Below are 16794 nucleotides of genomic sequence, written 5' to 3' on the forward strand. Positions count from 1 at the left end.
CTCCCCACTCCTCTTACCCGTTCCTCCTCACTCTCTCCACTCCTCTCACCCATTCCTCCTCACTCTCCCCACTCCTCTCACCCATTCCTCATCACTCTCCCCACTCCTCTTGCCCGTTCCTCCTCACTCTCCCCACTCCTCTCACCCATTCCTCCTCCCTCACTCCCCCACCCCTCCCTCCCTCGCTCCTCCACCCCCCCCCCCACAATACCAGATTTAATCAATCCGTCGGCTGCTACACTGGTGCTCATTTTGCCGACCTCCAGAAGGATGACAGGCTGAGTCAACCCTCTGGTATGAATTCAGCGGCCAAGAGGGCTTGCACTCAGGACCCAAGGATCCCAAGCCACCACCCTAAACACTAAGCCAACACCAGGTTTGTGTGTGTTTATTTTTTATTTGCAGTTATATTTATCTGAGGCTGATTAATTGAGGTGTTTCGTTAAACATTGTTCGATCTAATCAAAACTGGAGAATTAAGACACCTCCTTGCTCAATTATCTCGTTGACTTGGAAATCAAATTTAAACTTTTATTATAATCTCCTTTTACATTCTTCACAAATACAATTGCTTCAGAGTGCAGTGGTTCCTTGGAGGCAGAAGAGGGCACAAGTAATATTCCTGAGAAAAGCAATTGAAATACTTGACTTTTTTTTTTGATGAAAACCAGTTGGACAAGGAAGAAAATAATCCAATGATTTGCATTGTTTGTTTTAAAATAATGTTATGTCTGGTAATGTTTAGCAATGGGAATGAATGTCTGCAAATGTAAAAGAAGCTCTAAATATTATGGTAAATGTTTGAGCCTCAGACAAACAAAAGTGGTAAAGGGAGACTACACTTCCTGATTGGGTAAACTTTGACCACAACTGAGGATGTGCACCCACTTTTTGGAAAGGTTCTAGATCAAAGGGTTGCAGTCTCGGTGATTAAAAGAACCCAGCTAAACCATCTACATAGCCTGTAAATTGGTCAGACAGTTCCTAGGTCAGTTAATTGGTTATAATGTAATATATTAGATGAGGTTATAGTTGCAAGTGTGATGTTAGATTACATGGTTTATGAGATGTATGTATTAGGTCAGGGAATCTAGTGATATACCCACCACAAATTGCAATAGAAACCATTCAAGTGTTTTTTCACTCCAAATATACGATAGAATAACATACTAAAAGTCACCAAAAATCCAAGTGGGGGAACATGTTTATTTTTCAAGATGGCCGCCAAAATGGCCACCAAAACTGATAATTTTAGAATCAGCCCTATATCAGCAAGTAATAGTGCTAAAAATATATGTGAAACACTGAGGAATATGTTGCTGGACACAATAAACGTATTTGTGACATTTTTAAACTGGTCGCCCACTTCAAATTCAAAATGCCCACCAAAATGTCTTCCAGAAATGGCTGCGAAAACTCAAATTTAAAAATAGTAAAATATTAGCAAATGTTTGCATATATAAATAACACACTTATTGTGGGCATCAATAAACTATTTTCAGGCATTTTTATGCCCTCATGCATCAAATTCAAGATGGTCACCAAAATAGCTGTCCAGTAGCCTTATATCGTTCATGTTTTTATGATTTGTGACCGAGATTCATGTTGACATCTTGAAATCAGTATAGGCTCAAGTTGAAAATGTTACACTTTTAAAATAATACTAGTGTGCAGAATACTAAAGCTTTGTTGGATACGTGCATTACATATCATCAGTGTCATTTTCTGGATCAGGCAGAGTCACATTGGAGCAACGGAGTCCTTTGCATTCCATACACGCTGGAGAACATGGTAGCCCATACTTTTGCACAGCCGCATCTTCCTGTACAGTCTGTCTTGCAGGAACAGTTGATTGCTTCCAGAAGATACTCAGGTGATGGTTTCAAGTTTGTGTGAACAGGAAACATCTTCCCATTGCTGATCTTCCATCCCCAATCCTCAGCACACATATCGACCCCACTCCATTGCTGGACCTGATGATAAACACGCTGGCTATGGTACTGAGCTGCTGATGATGTGGGAGGCAAGTTGCGAGGTTTTACACAAGTTGTGCTGGATGAAACCTTCTGGTGGAAGTGTTGCAGTCGAAGGGCGTCCAGTCTATCGCCGGGTTTACCATTATACAAACAAACTAGGGCATTTTCTCCAGCCGTCACAATGTCGTCATGTGTGGCACATGGGTGTTTGAAGACTGAAGCCTGCTGCCGGAAATGTTCACATGACTTGAGTTTCTTCAGAGCCACCAGTTTCCCAATGCCGGACAATCTGGATGTGGTATCACATCCCAGTATGGCATGAGCAAAGAGAAGGTTATCACATATATCCTTACCAAGTGCGGCTTCAACCAGCTTGATGTTCCAGCATCTTGGTGTCTTCTTTGAAGTCAACTTTGGTTGGATAGAGGTTCCTCACAGAAAACACACTTGTCCATGATCAGCTAATTACACTGTAATATGAAAAGAAAGAAATACTTTAGCGCTATGACGACAGCCCAAGTAATTGTTTATATTTGGCTATTTCTAAATAAGCTAGTTTTGGCACCATTTTGGTGGCCATTTTCAATATGAAGTCTGTGACAAGTTTAAAAATGCCAGAAATGGGTTTATTGTGTGCAATAGCATGTACCTATGTGTTTCACATATATTTTTAGCGCTATTACTTGCTGATATAGGGCTGATTCTAAAATTATCAGTTTTGGTGGCCATTTTGGCAGCCATTTTGAAAAATAAACATGTTCCCCTACTTGGATTTTCGGTGACTTTTAATACATCATTCTTCAGCATACTTGAAGTGAAAAGACATTTGAATGGTTTCTATTGCAATTTGTGGTGGTTTGACGATATATTTTCATAGATTTCCTGGCCGATATTGAGTTGAGTGCTACATGAGCTGAAGGAATTCTTCAGATTGACTGTATATCTGTGCGTCTCTCTCTTCTCTTCTCCTCTCTCTCTCTCCCCAACCCTCCATCTCCTCTCTCTCTCTCCCACCCCCCTCTCTCTCCCCCATCCCTCCATCTACTCTCTCTCTCCCACCCCCTCTCTCTCTCTCCCCCATCCCCCTCTCTCTCTCTCTCTCCCGATCCCTCTCTCTGTTTCACTCTCTCTCTCCCCCATCCCCCACTCTCTCTCTCTCTCCCCCCGATCCCTCTCTCTGTTTCACTCTTTCTCTCTCTCCCCCATCCCCCTTCTCTCTCTCTCTCTCTCTCTCTCTCTCTCTCTCTCTCTCTCTCTCTCTCTCTCTCTCTCTCTCTCTCTCTCTCTCTCTCTCTCTCTCTCTCTCTCTCTCCCCCCCAATTCCTCTCTCTCTCTCTCTTCCTGTTTTCTCCTTTCTCTCTTTTCTCTCTTCCCTTCATTCTCTTCTTTCCTCTCTTTCTCTCTCCTCTATCCCCACTTCCTCCTGTCCCTCTCTGGCATCTCTCTGCACCCCTATCTCTTGTCCATCTCTCTATATATCTCTCTTTATTGTGCATTTCTCACCCACTGTAGGCTGGTTGGTGTAATGTCCAACAGGATGGAGCACAGGTAACACACTTGACTTTGAGCAAGTAAAGCACTTAACACTTGCCTTTGAGTCTTGCATGGGTTCCATTCTTGACCTGACTCCACACACTACCTTTGCATCCTTCAGGTGGGATGTTAAACTGGGTAGTACCAGTCTTCTGGCATAAATTTCTGATGGCCGTAAAAGATCCATTGACGTAATTCTCAAACAGTCGGCAATTGTTTTCAGCACCCCTGTGGCATTCTAAATGTCTGGCATAACTTGCTCAACAAAGTCTGACCCCAGTTGGGGTTCTGGCACCCTCATCACCAACCAATGGACTAATTGGTCCATGGCAGAGGCTCAATGACACCTGCGATAAGTAATAACATAGAAAACTAGAATGGCACTCAGTCGAGCACATACCTCCTCCAGGATGAGCAGTTTGCATTTTGTATCCAACTGATCGGCCAGATATGCTGACCTGAATCAAAATCTAATTGGCTTGTTCTTGTCATCGAACACACTCATTCACCAAGTTTTGTCATAATCCATCCGCAACTTTTTGTGACATCATGCTATTTATCATTTTTGGCACAATCCCTCAATGGTGAAGAATCACTTAGTATTTGGATCTGGATTCAGATCTTCACCAGAATCTAATCATTTCGTCCTTGTCATACATTCAACCTGTCCACCAAGTTTGGCGAATATGGAGGTTGCTCCAGAGTTGGCACGTTCCTCTTCGCCAGAAACTGTCAGATGCTCAGGGCACTGTGAGCAGGGGCGTTGTCATGGTGGAGCACCCAGGCGTTGTTCTCCCACAGATCCCTCCTCTTGTCCCGGACTGATCTCATGAGGCGCCGGAGGATCTCCTTTACATGTATTGATTCACTGTTTGACGCTGTGGTAGAAACTTGAAGTGGACGATGCCCTTGATGTCAAAAAACGTGATGAGCATCACCTTGACCTTCGACTTCGACATCCTTGCTTTCTTTGGTCTTGGTGATGCCGGACTTTTCCACTGACGACTCTACCGTTTAATCTCGGGATCGTATTCGAATATCCACGATTCATCGCCAGTAATGACTCTTCCGAGCAGGTGTGGATCGTCCTCGAGGCGCTCGATAATGTCTTGACAGACAGTGACTCTTTTCTGTTTCTGGTCCTCGGACAACAGCTTGGGGACCATCTTTACGCACACCTTGCTTATTTTGACATTTTCGGTGATGATGCTCCAGACAGTGTCCTTGTTGATGGGAAGTTCCTCAGCAATCATCCGCACCATGAGTCGACGATCTGCGTGCACCATCTGCTTCACACGCTCTATGTTGTCCGCCGTTCTGCTCGTTTTAGGTCTTCCAGACTGTGGATAGTCTTCAACCTCCTCCCGTCCCTCTTTGATCCTCTTTTGCCATTCAAAGGCACGTGCACATGACAGTTCCTTCCCCGTACACTTGCTGCAGCATTGCGAAGGATTCGGAAGGTGTTTTGTCAAGCTTGGCAAGAAACTTCAGATTGGCTCTCTGCTCACGACACAGCGCAACGACGCAGACTCAGGTCACACAACGTGTGAAGCACGACCTCTAAAAAAAAAATCACACAATAAGCAGTCAACCATCACCAATCATATATATTGCCAGAATGTTGCGAAAGACTCTGACGCAACCCGTTCATTCAAGTTGTTTAAGTGGAGCACACAGCAGGCTCAGTCCCATTACTTTTTAGACGGACCTCGTATACAGTATATAACCCATACGTCCTTTTGAACGAACAAAAAGTTCAATGTTGACATCTTTATATGTCGACATTTTTTGCCGAAATGTTGATGTCATAATAATTTCTGCTCTCCAGCCTTCACAAATAAATCTTGCATGAATCCCCGTATAATAAATCTCCAAAGACAAATGGAGCTGTTTTGATCTGTTGTATCTAACATTGAAATGTACACAGCTGTTTGAAAACACCAAAAACAGATCAAGTATATGAGCGTCAGGAAACGTTTTTAAGGAAATAAAACTGATATTTAGCCACTCGAGGATGTAGTAACACCATTCGGGGTTAGCTTCTGGTAAAACATCAACCATTACTGGTGGTTTGACTTTTCCCTACAGAGGTCAAGACTCATGGAAGAACAAAATGATAGAGTGTAGTGCAGTGATCTTCAGTGTTTTAGAAGGGGGCCACTTTTGCCGATAAGACATCAGTGCGAGAGCCGCCACACCGCCTGCCGGACTCCGTAATGGCTGCTGTTCGGCCTCGCCTCCACGTACTCTTCTTCGTTGTGATTAACTGGGATGCAAGCATAATTATTTGTGTACTGCAACCATGTCCTGATGTAGTTGTGTTACTTTTATGTTTCCCATTGGAACACTCATTTGAAATCATTGTGTCAATTTGATAGCATTTATGGCGGATTACATTGGAGTGTTTTCATATTTGTGTATTATCGCCAGCTCGTCAGGGGGCCGCACTTTCGGCTACAAGGGGCCGCCAGTGGCTCGTGGGCCGTGCCATGAAGAACAGGGATGTAGTGGTTTCACAGACTGACAGAGGGCAGAGGGGGAACAAGCAGACAAAAACTCACAAACGCTCTTCAGTATGAGAAGGAGAGTATCAGGAATGAAAAGAGGGTGTGGGTCAGTGAGAGTAAAACGTCTTATGATGGTGGTATGAGTGAAACCATGTGGTGGCATTGGGCAGCATCGTTTAAGGAGTGGAGGGAAGAGTGCGATACAACAAAGGTATGTCCAACAATGAGAAAAAAGTGAGATGAAGGCATTGAGGTGAATTAACAGGCTGGATGTGGTAAGTCCAACAAAGAAAGTGTTTGTGGAAGAATATAAGTGCGACCTGTGCTGTGTTCATCACCCAGGGGAATAGGCTGAGAGAAGAGAGGGTTGGTGAAATGACACCAGAAGTGAAGTACGGTAGTACAGAACTTAAACTCCAACAACATGTTGTTACATCCCCCACCGAAAGTGGACGGAGGTTATGTTTTCACCACTGTTTGTGTGTTTGTCTCTCTGTCTGTCTGTGAGCAGGATATCCCAAAAAGTTATGGACGGATTAAGACGGAATTTGGTGGACAGGTTGGTTGTGCGACAAAGACGAAATGATAAAAATTTTGGTGAAAATGCGGAACCGGAAACTCGAATTTTTTTTCAGTGATTTACCATTGAGAGATGGGGGTCCACAAGCTCAAATGAGCTAAGATCCTCGTCCTCTTAATGGTGACGTCATAAAAACAATATGACGTCATTGTGACGTAGCAAGTTTACGATAAATTATCTGCGCAAAAGGCCCTGTCACACCTTGACGTTTTAGCCAGCGTATGGCAAGGTATCAAAATGTATGTAAAACGTTGGCGTATGCTGAACTATTGTTGTTTTTTTTAAGTTTTGGACGTATTCATAACGAGTTGGACGTATGCATAACGTATTCGTAACGTACACAGAACGTTTCAATCACATATAGATAACCTATACCAACGAATGCTGATACGTGTTGTCGGCGTTCGCAACCTATGTCCAATGATAGTCTAACTTATGCATAGCGCGCGGCAGCATATCGCCGATGATCACGTGGCGTAGGCTATTCATAGGCTGCGGCCAACGATTCAAATCATAACCGCACGAGACATCGAAATGTGAAGCCACTCTCACATCTTGACGTTTTTGCCAGCGTATGCCGACGTATGAAAAATTTGCCGAACCAAGCTGGCACACGTCAAATACGTTATGGGTAAGTTTTGTATACGTTAAGAGCACGCTGGCATACGTCATCATACGTCGAGAAATTTTCAGCATGTTGAAAATTTCTCGATGTACTCGGCGTATGACACACGTTCCGCAGACGCTGGCCATAAGTTGTAGGCACGCTCCGCGATCATTGACACATGTCGACATACGTTACTTGTACGTTACTCATAAGTCGAAACACGTCGATGTAATGGTTAGCCTCAGTGTTCCAGACTCCCTGGTTTGTTTGTTTTTTTCTTCTTCGGTATGACGGTGATGTTGGCACTTCCATTTCTAGTGCGGTTAAGATTTAAATAGTTGAGCGGAAGCCTATTTATTATATTATATTATCCCACACATATATTATATTATAAAATCCCACACATATAAGTTTAAGCTTATATTTTGACGTCATAACTTTTTTTCTCGGAGGAATTTTCAAAATTGGAGATGGTTACTGTCTGCACAGGGTATTTCTGCATATATATGCCAAGTTTCAGGAAGTTTCGATGAAAACTGTAGGCTGTGAAACAAAAAAGTCCACAAGAACAACAACGTGAGTAAGACTTAGAGATCCTCCACGAGAATCTAAAAAACGAGATGTAACACGATATCTCAAAAAGTTGTGGATGGATTCGGACGAAACTTGGTGGGCAGGTTGGGTGTGTGACATGGACAAATTGTTTCGACGTTGGTGAAAATCCGAATCTGGAGACGAGAAAATTATAATTTTTCTCAGTGATTCTTCAGCATTGAGAAATGGGCCAAAAAAACTTATTCCTAATCACGATATCACAAAAAGTTGTCGATGGATTACTACAAAACTTGGTGGACGAGTTTGTTATATGACAAAAACAAGCCGATTCGATTTTGGTTCAGGTCATCATATCCGTTCTTCCAGTGGGATACAAAACGTAAACTGTTCAGCCTGGCAGAGGTACACGCTCTTCAAAGTGCCGTTATACTTTACACCCTTAAATTATGAGTTTCCTTGCAAGGAACTTCAATGCAGGAGGCCATTCAGCCAATCATACCGACACAATGGTTGTTTATTCTATGGTTGTTTGTCCATGCTCTATCCTTTCTCAATGATGAGTATCAAGCAAGGAAGCACCAAGGAACATTTGTTAAAGCCTTTGGTACGACTCGGCCAAGGTCAGAATCACATCACCGACCTCCCAGACTCAGTTGATGCTCCAACCGCAATTCCACTGAGTGGTTAATTCCATTTTACTTTGAACATATTTGATTTCTTTTTTTTTTTCTTTCATTTATTTGCCACCACTTAAAGGACCACAGGATCAGACAATATCGTTCTCGATTACATCATGGCAGTGAAAGGAAAACAGATCACTCTCAAGTGTTTTGTTTAATTTTCCTATTGCCCAAGGTTTACTGGGATTCAAATGCCCAAGCGTCCATTGTTACTCCATTATTACTCATTGGATCATTACTTTTAAATGGTTACACCATAATCCAAAGAAAGTTTTCATTCGTTATATAATTCACATTGACAAAGCTTTGAATTCATTTCTGTCTGACTTTCTATAGGTTCCACCTGTTTAACACATCTTTTGGTATATTGAAACTCAAGGTCACTCATTTCCTTGAAATAAAAATGTTTTGCACACCCTCAATTAACACATTCATTGGGATTTTAATTGCTTCATGTCAATCAAGTTTTCCATTTTCATTCGGTTGTTTATACACAAGATATTTAAAATCCCACACGGTGATGCTCTCTAACCTTTGTGCATCTTCGTTTCATCAGGGAGGTTTCGTTGTCGTGTCGATCATCCTATTCCACCTGGAGGCTGTGCTGGAGCATTTCATCAGGGGATGCATGATGCCGGATCCATACAGGAGGCTGGTTTGACGACGACCAACTGGGCCGCATCAGAGTGGACCAAAGGACGTACCACAGCTTCCTGCCACTAGACATCATGGACGAAGCTGCTCTTTTATCAGAAGAGACCGAAAGTGACGTGGTAAAGTCTGATCCTCAGGACCGTGTCATCATCAACGTTTCGGGTTTGCGCTTTGAAACGCAGCTCAAGACCCTTGCCCAGTTTCCAAACACCCTTCTTGGAAATCCGTTACGCCGCGTGCACTACTTTGATGCCCTCAGAAATGAGTATTTCTTTGACCGTAACCGGCCAAGCTTCGATGCAATCTTATACTATTACCAGTCAGGTGGACGCTTGCGAAGGCCAGTCAATGTCTCCACTGATGTTTTCAGTGAGGAAATTAAGTTCTATGACCTGGGCGATGCTGCTTTGGCAAAGGTACTGGAAGATGAGGGCTTCATCCAGGAAGAGGAGAAGCCATTACCTGAACGTGAGATCCAAAGGCAGATCTGGCTCTTGTTTGAATACCCTGAAAGCTCAAGTCCTGCAAGAGCCATTGCCATCGTTTCGGTGTTGGTCATTCTCGTGTCTATCATCATTTTCTGCCTGGAGACTTTGCCGGAGTTCCGAATGGAAAATGCTCCCTGGATTGAGCAAAACAACGGAACAAAATTGCCTTTGTCAAATTCATTCTCAGACCCGTTCTTCATCGTTGAGACTATGTGCATTGTCTGGTTCTCATTCGAGCTCCTCATGAGGTTCCATTCGTGCCCGAGCAAAATGAGATTTTTTTCCAACATTATGAACATCATTGATTTTGTGGCAATCTTGCCTTATTTTGTGACACTTGGCACCGAGCTAGCAAAACAGCAAGGTAGTGGGCAACAGGCAATGTCGCTTGCTATCCTCCGAGTCATCCGCCTTGTTCGTGTGTTCCGTATCTTCAAGCTCTCCCGCCATTCCAAGGGTTTGCAGATACTCGGGCAGACACTCAAGGCCAGCTTACGGGAGTTGGGCCTCCTGATCTTCTTCCTTTTCATTGGAGTCATTCTCTTCTCCAGTGCTGTATACTTTGCCGAGGCCGATGAACCCAAATCCATGTTCAGAAGCATCCCCGATGCTTTCTGGTGGGCTGTGGTCACCATGACGACAGTTGGCTATGGAGACATGTGGCCAATCACCATCGGGGGAAAGATCGTCGGCTCTCTGTGCGCAATTGCTGGAGTTCTTACCATCGCACTTCCGGTTCCCGTAATCGTGTCCAACTTCAATTACTTCTACCACCGTGAAACAGATGCTGATGAGCAGGCTCAGTACCTGCACATCCCAAGCTGTGCCAACCAGATTGGGCAGCAAAGCCAGTTGCAGCACCTTTCCAGCCCAGAAAAGTTTGAGGACACCTGGAGTACTAGGTCTTTGTCCCTACGGAAGTCATGTAGCAACAATTGTGAGCCCAGCAACAACAACTCTGCAGATCGACAGGCAGAAACAGATGTTTGATCTTGAGGAATTGCAGGTTATGGAGATCCCAGCACGATGAACCCAAAACATTCTTCTTCTTTATTTTTTTTTTCTATATGTGTATTTATGTTTAAGCTAATTTTCCCAGCACAACATTTGGTGTTTCACTGACCTTTTGTAATTAACACAGTGTGTTTATTTTTTATTGTGACAATTTTGCAAAGATCGTGTTTATGCTGCAGGAACTATTTATGATACAACCTTATTTTTAAATTGGTGAGCCAGAGAATTTTTGTAAAGACTAGATCTGTAAGTTTGATTTTGTTTTGTCATTTGCTTTCTCGTTAAATGGTCCATACGTACCGTTTTAAGTTCTTCGATGACGCAGATGAGAAAATTCTGAACTGTAAATTAATCATCCTCGTTTACATGTGACTCGAATGGGGAGTCGAGCTGTCGAGTTGATGAAAAAGGAAATTTACTTTGGTTTGTTTAAATCTTAGATTAAAAAAAAGATAAATTTATAAATTTCCCACGGTTCAAAGACAAGGGGCATTTGCACTCACATTTGAGCTGGCTGTCCAGCATGAGTTCGAATCTCGACCCAGCTTTAAACTGCCACCATGATGTTTCGCATGCAGGCAGGCCAAGGCTCGAGGTGTGCGCCGTCCGTCGTTTGGACGTGAAGCCGCAAGACCCGTCTGCCAACACCAGTCGTTGGTGCACGCACAACATCCAATGTTGTCTTTCCCACAAAAGATTCCACAAAGAGAAAGCGATTTATTGCCGGCACCCTGAACAAATTCCAAATTCCTGTCCAAATAATCTTCAGTCGAGTATCATGCGACGGAGAGATGGAGTGGCGACCCTTCCAGTATTGGTTCTATAAGCCTTGAAAAGTTTATTGACTTGTAAACTGTCAAGACTGTGGACCCCCCATTATTGAAAGAATCATTTGTGGGTTTTATATCTAAATGTTTGCTCGTGTTTCACATGAGCAATCCTTCATGTTGGCGAAATTGCAACAGGTGTGAGAGCAACGAAGACAGTCATGTTCAGCAGGTATTGATTGTTCAGCAGGTAAAGACATTAAAGGAATTAAACAATGTGTAGGACATTCTGAAGACATACACATTGACTTACCATGGGTGATTGGAGGTGTTTTTTCTCTCCACCTTTAGACACAGCAAATCAGATGAATTTCCAATTGCTAACAAGACTTACACTTAGCTAATTGCAATCACGTGTTATTCATAAACAAGTGCTTTATTTGAAATCTCCTACAAAAACTGATTACAATATGTTTGTTTATTAAAAACATGCAAATATTTTATGCAAAATATCTATCCTCTTCTTCGACACCTTCGAACATGACATTTTTATGATGATGGTGTAATGATTGTATTCTTCGTCTGGACGTTACCGGCTTTTTTGAGCATTTTTTGCACTGATAATTGTGAAACACAGAGCTCTGAAAATGCCTTGCTTCATCGATGGTGAAGCAGTGGGTAATAGATTTATCAGTTTACATCTTAAGTGTTGAACATTGTATACAATAGGAAACGAAGGACGAATTAAGGTATGATGGTTGCTTGATAGCACAGACCAAGCGAGAGATGCAAAGGCCGTTCGGAACAAAACTTCTCGAACATAAACAGAACATAGATCGGCAATGTGAAGTGGGACACCATCATCGACCATGGCGACGATAAACACCGAGTGATGATTTGAGAATGATAACCGAAACGCAGTCTTGAGAAAAAGGAAGTGGGAAGGCTCTTTTAAATTCTTGCTTTGCATTTCTGAGCACGATCTATATTTCCGAAGAGACGCCATTTTATACATTTGATTGGCCGAGATGGCGGAAAATTTTGTCCAAGTACTGAAAAACTGGTGTTTTTTTTTTTTTTTTAGAAGTGACAAAAGAGAGATTTCTATTTTACAGTGATCAAGTATATAAATCAATTGAAATAAAATACAGATTTTGAAGGTTGTACAAAAAAAATATATATTCTGGAAGTTTACTGCCATTGATTGATGCAAGGGTGGAGGAGCTCCTTGATATCCAACGGCCATCCATATCTAGTGCCCAACTGTGTCTGTGGATGTTCTCCGACAGTTGGGTTACTTTTTGTTAGGAGGTTGGTGGCAGGATTTGCACTCCGACCACCGTAAAACACTTCATTCCGCAAAACATGCCAAAAGCAAGATAAATCTGAAAACCCACTCTGTGGGAGTACTTCCTGCGCAGCAGACCTTCGCAGGGCAGCTCACCAGATGACGGGATTGGGAAAAGCCTTCGGGACCCCCAATCTTTGATGATAGGAGGGAAACCGTGGGGTAACTTTCGGATGGGTGCCTGGAATCCCTAAGAAAGTATGATCACCCGCCTCTGTTATCATCTGAGCTCAAGTGTTTGGATATCGGTATTGCAGCACTCTCTGAGGTTCGGAGAATGGTTTATGGTGAGATCATGGCTGGTGGTTACACCTACTCTTGGTCTCGTTGCTCTCATGGTTACCATGCCCAAGGAGTTGCTGTAGCTGTGTCCAATAAGCTGACTCCAATGATAATTGGGGTAACACTGGTCAATGAGCGTATGATGAGAGGAAGGATTTGTCACTCCTTGGGTGTCATTTCCCTGGCCTCTGTATTTGCTCCGACTGAGGCGAGTGATCTCACCATGAAAGACGCATTCCATGCCACGCTCGAGTCTGTGGCTGATCAGTGCCCCAGGTGAAATACTCTTCTAATGTAAGGGGATTTCAATGCATCGATTGGAACTGATAGGGATGGTGATGAGACACGTGTTGGTCCCCATGGGTCTGCAACTGTGAACCAGAATAGCATTAAGTTCTTTGACTTTGTAAGAAGTCATGGACTTCGGGTGGCCGGTTCATGGTTTCAGCGCCCAAAGCTCATTGCTGGACTTGGTATTCCAGTGCTGGCGGTGTGGCAAAGGAAATTGACCACGTCCTCGTTGATGGTCGCCGGAGGATGATCCAGAACTGCAGCGTCTACCGGACTGCTCAGTTCTTCAATACTGATGACAGGCTTATTGTAGCAACTCTGAAGTTGCAGCTTAAATCCAAGAAAATGGTACAATCCCAGCCTATGCTGGATGTTGGCAAGCTCAAGGATGAGAAGGTAGTTGAGGAGTGTGCAAACAGGCTGAGTGGAGATTTGGGGGGTCTGGGTGCTTTGGGGGTCCTGAAGAGTTGTGGAGTGCCTTCAAGACCACCATCCTTGATGTTTCCGGTGGATGTCTTGGAACTCACCGTAGGGCGAAGAAGAATTTTGTCTCTCAAGGGACACTGGACACCATTGACCAGAGCTGCAGGGCCAGGCTGAGTGGCAGAGCTGAGCTGTTCATGGTGCTGAGGCATAAAACTGCACTTGTGCTCAGGGTGGCGAAGGAGGCGTATGTGCGAGGAATCTGTGAGGGTGTGGAGCATCACCTGTGGTCAAGTGATTCTCGTTCTGCTTACAGGGGAATTCATGTATTGCGTTCCTCCAAGTCCATCCCTCAGTGTATTGCCATCAGAGCAGATGGTGGTGGGTTATTGACAGAGGAATCCAAAATGAAGGCCCGCTGGGCCGGTTACTTTGAGCGGCTGTACCATGCTGATCCACCAGCTGTCAAGTTGGATGTCAGGGTGTTGCAATCCCTGTTGCTGACCCCCCAATCAACTGTGGTCCACCTTTGTTTGTGGAAACACAGACTGCGGTGAACTGGTTGATGATTGACCATATCCTTGCTGTTCATTTCCTCACTGAATGCACATGAGAGTTTCAGCAGGGGCTGCAACAGCCTATGTGATCTCTATAAAGCATTTGTTTCAGTGAATCGGGATGCCCTCTGGAGGATTCTTGGTCTTCGTGGGGTGCCACCAAAACTGATCGATCTGATGTCTGAACTGTACTCTGGTACTGAGAGTGCTGTGAGATGTGGTGGTACCATCTCTGACTGATTTCCAGTTGTTACTGGAGTTCATCAGGGGTGTGTCCTGGCCCCCACACTTCTCAGCACTTGTATGGACAGTCTTCTGAGGAGGATGTCAGAGAGAACAAGTTGCAGTGCTTCATTTGGGAATGTCAAAATCTCTGACCTTGATTTCGCAGATGATGCAGTTATCTTTGCGGAGACTCGAGATATCCTTTTGGGGGCCCTCGATGTGCTGAAAGAGGAGTCAGAGCCCCTGGGTTTTTGGGTTTCCTGGGTCAAAACTAAGATCCAGGCTTTCAATGACATCTTGGATGCTGCTATCCTGTATGTACCTGTTTTTGGCGAGTTGGTTGAGGTCACGGAAAGATTCACTGACCTTGGCAGTGACATTCATGTCTCTGCTGGCTGTGAGCCAGAGGTCAACAGACATCTGGGTCAGGCCTGGGGAGTCATGGATTCACTGGATCATGAGGTGTGACACTGCTCGTACCTGTGTGGGAATTAGAAAGTCCGAGTCTTCAGGTCCTTGGTGCTCCCAGTCTTGCCCTATGGATGTGAGACTTGGACTCTGACCAGGGATCTGAGACAGAGACGTCATTCCTTTGTTGCCAGGTCTCTTCGGAGAATCCTTGGCTATCACTGATCAGACTTTGTATCCAACGAGCGGTTGCTGAGAGAGACTCAAATGAGATTTGTTACCTGCATGGTCCGTGAGTGTCAGTTGCGGCTATATGGACATGTGGCTCGTTTTCCTGACACTGATCCTGCTTACCAGATTCTCTCAGTGAGGGAGCCTCTTGAGTGGAGGAGGCCAATGGGCCGACCACGTGCCTCGTGTTTGCAGCAAGTTGATCGGAATCTCAAGGAGATTGGGATGGGCCAAGCATCTGCCTGGGGGATGGCTAGATGGAGGTCCCTGGAGTACCAGCGGAAAGTGGATGCAGCAATGCGCTGCTCTGGTGCATGCTCCCATTCCTGACCTGATTGATGCAGTGTCTTTTACACCACCTTATTTAATAAATTATATTCGTTCTTCATGCCTGGTGTTTGTGTCCTTTATGATGTTCCTAAAAGCAGTACGTTTCCTGTTTGGAAATATTTTCAATTTCATTTGAATGTCAGACAAACAGATTTAAATTTTTTTACCTTACTTCCTCTGTGCGCATGCGCGCTCGGGATGAGATCCCATACAATTTGCCAAATTCAGAGCCAAATAACTGCTCTAACTACAGATTCATATTCTACAGTGGTCAAGATGATAGATTCAATTAAAATTGACATGTCTAGGACAGGTAGGACAGGTATATCTTGCCCTTTTGTGGCAGGACTCAAACCAAAACAGCAACCGTTTGTAAGTCAGGGTTTATCCCACCAATGATGCCTGCTGTCTTGTAATATGTCCAATGAGCACAAGAGAATGTATCGATGTTATTTCTATTCATCTTGTCTGTTTATCATGGAGCAAAAGGCTTGATTTGAAAAGTCCACCTTTCTGTGATGACCTGGACACAGGTAATTGCTTGTAACAAGAGTGCTAAAGCTTTCACGTCTACGTTTTACTTTGTTCCACTGGATACCGTGATGCAGAGAATTATTGAATTGATAAATGACAAACGATACGAGAATGTTTCTCTTTTTTTAAAACGAAGTCACCATTGACACTTTTTATATGAAAATACTGTGTATTGATTATGATTACTTTCCTGATTCTGAATCCAAAAGTTTTCTCGTTTGCTTGTACATGGAGGACTCGGACAGATTGCTTTGAACTTGTTTGCTTGATTTCCAGTAAAGCTTTATTTTTTATCAACTCACTTTGCATTGAGTTCCTATACTACGGGGTGCTTGCTTGTCTAGGTTTTATGTTGGAACTTGGGATACAGAGGAATACAAGGAATTTGGACACAGGAGGTGGCCATTTGGGCCATTTGCTTTATCCATACGATGACAATGTCGCCATTTATCCAATATAATTAAAATATTGAACAATAGGATGAAAAAAAAACTATTTTAAAACCACTGCAAAATCCTGTTGGGGCATAAATTTATTACGTATGCATGATGTGGGTGGTGGGGAGGGGATGGTAGCTGGACTGAAATGAGCAAGATGGAGCCTGCATGGTGGGGCTTTTGGGGATTGCATATACAGTATTCTACCAAACTTGTGTACATATTAACTAGATAGCATCAGTGGAGATTTAAGTACATCATCAATTAAAAAAAAAAAAATCAAGTCGACATGTAATTGAACTCTATCATGGAAGCAGGATAAAATGGTGGATTCGTTTGCTAAATGTAATTGATAGCCCAATGCTAT

The 16794-nt window shown here is 43.6% G+C and overlaps 1 protein-coding gene across 1 annotated transcript; it reads left to right on the forward strand.

Moving 5' to 3' along the window:
- Positions 1 to 216: 216 nt before the first annotated feature.
- Positions 217 to 16287, forward strand: LOC147025811 (potassium voltage-gated channel subfamily A member 3-like). The gene is made up of 3 exons (XM_085880647.1): positions 217 to 376; positions 3489 to 3524; positions 8995 to 16287. Exon 3 carries the CDS (start codon positions 9167 to 9169, stop codon positions 10568 to 10570), a length of 1404 nt encoding a protein of 467 aa, XP_085736773.1. The 5' UTR covers positions 217 to 376; positions 3489 to 3524; positions 8995 to 9166; the 3' UTR covers positions 10571 to 16287.
- The last annotated feature ends 507 nt before the right edge of the window (positions 16288 to 16794 follow it).

Source organism: Eptatretus burgeri, chromosome 5 (assembly GCF_056783735.1).
Source record: "Eptatretus burgeri isolate ZD-2024b chromosome 5, Ebu_testis_v1, whole genome shotgun sequence".
In the NCBI taxonomy this organism is placed as follows: domain Eukaryota; kingdom Metazoa; phylum Chordata; class Myxini; order Myxiniformes; family Myxinidae; genus Eptatretus; species Eptatretus burgeri.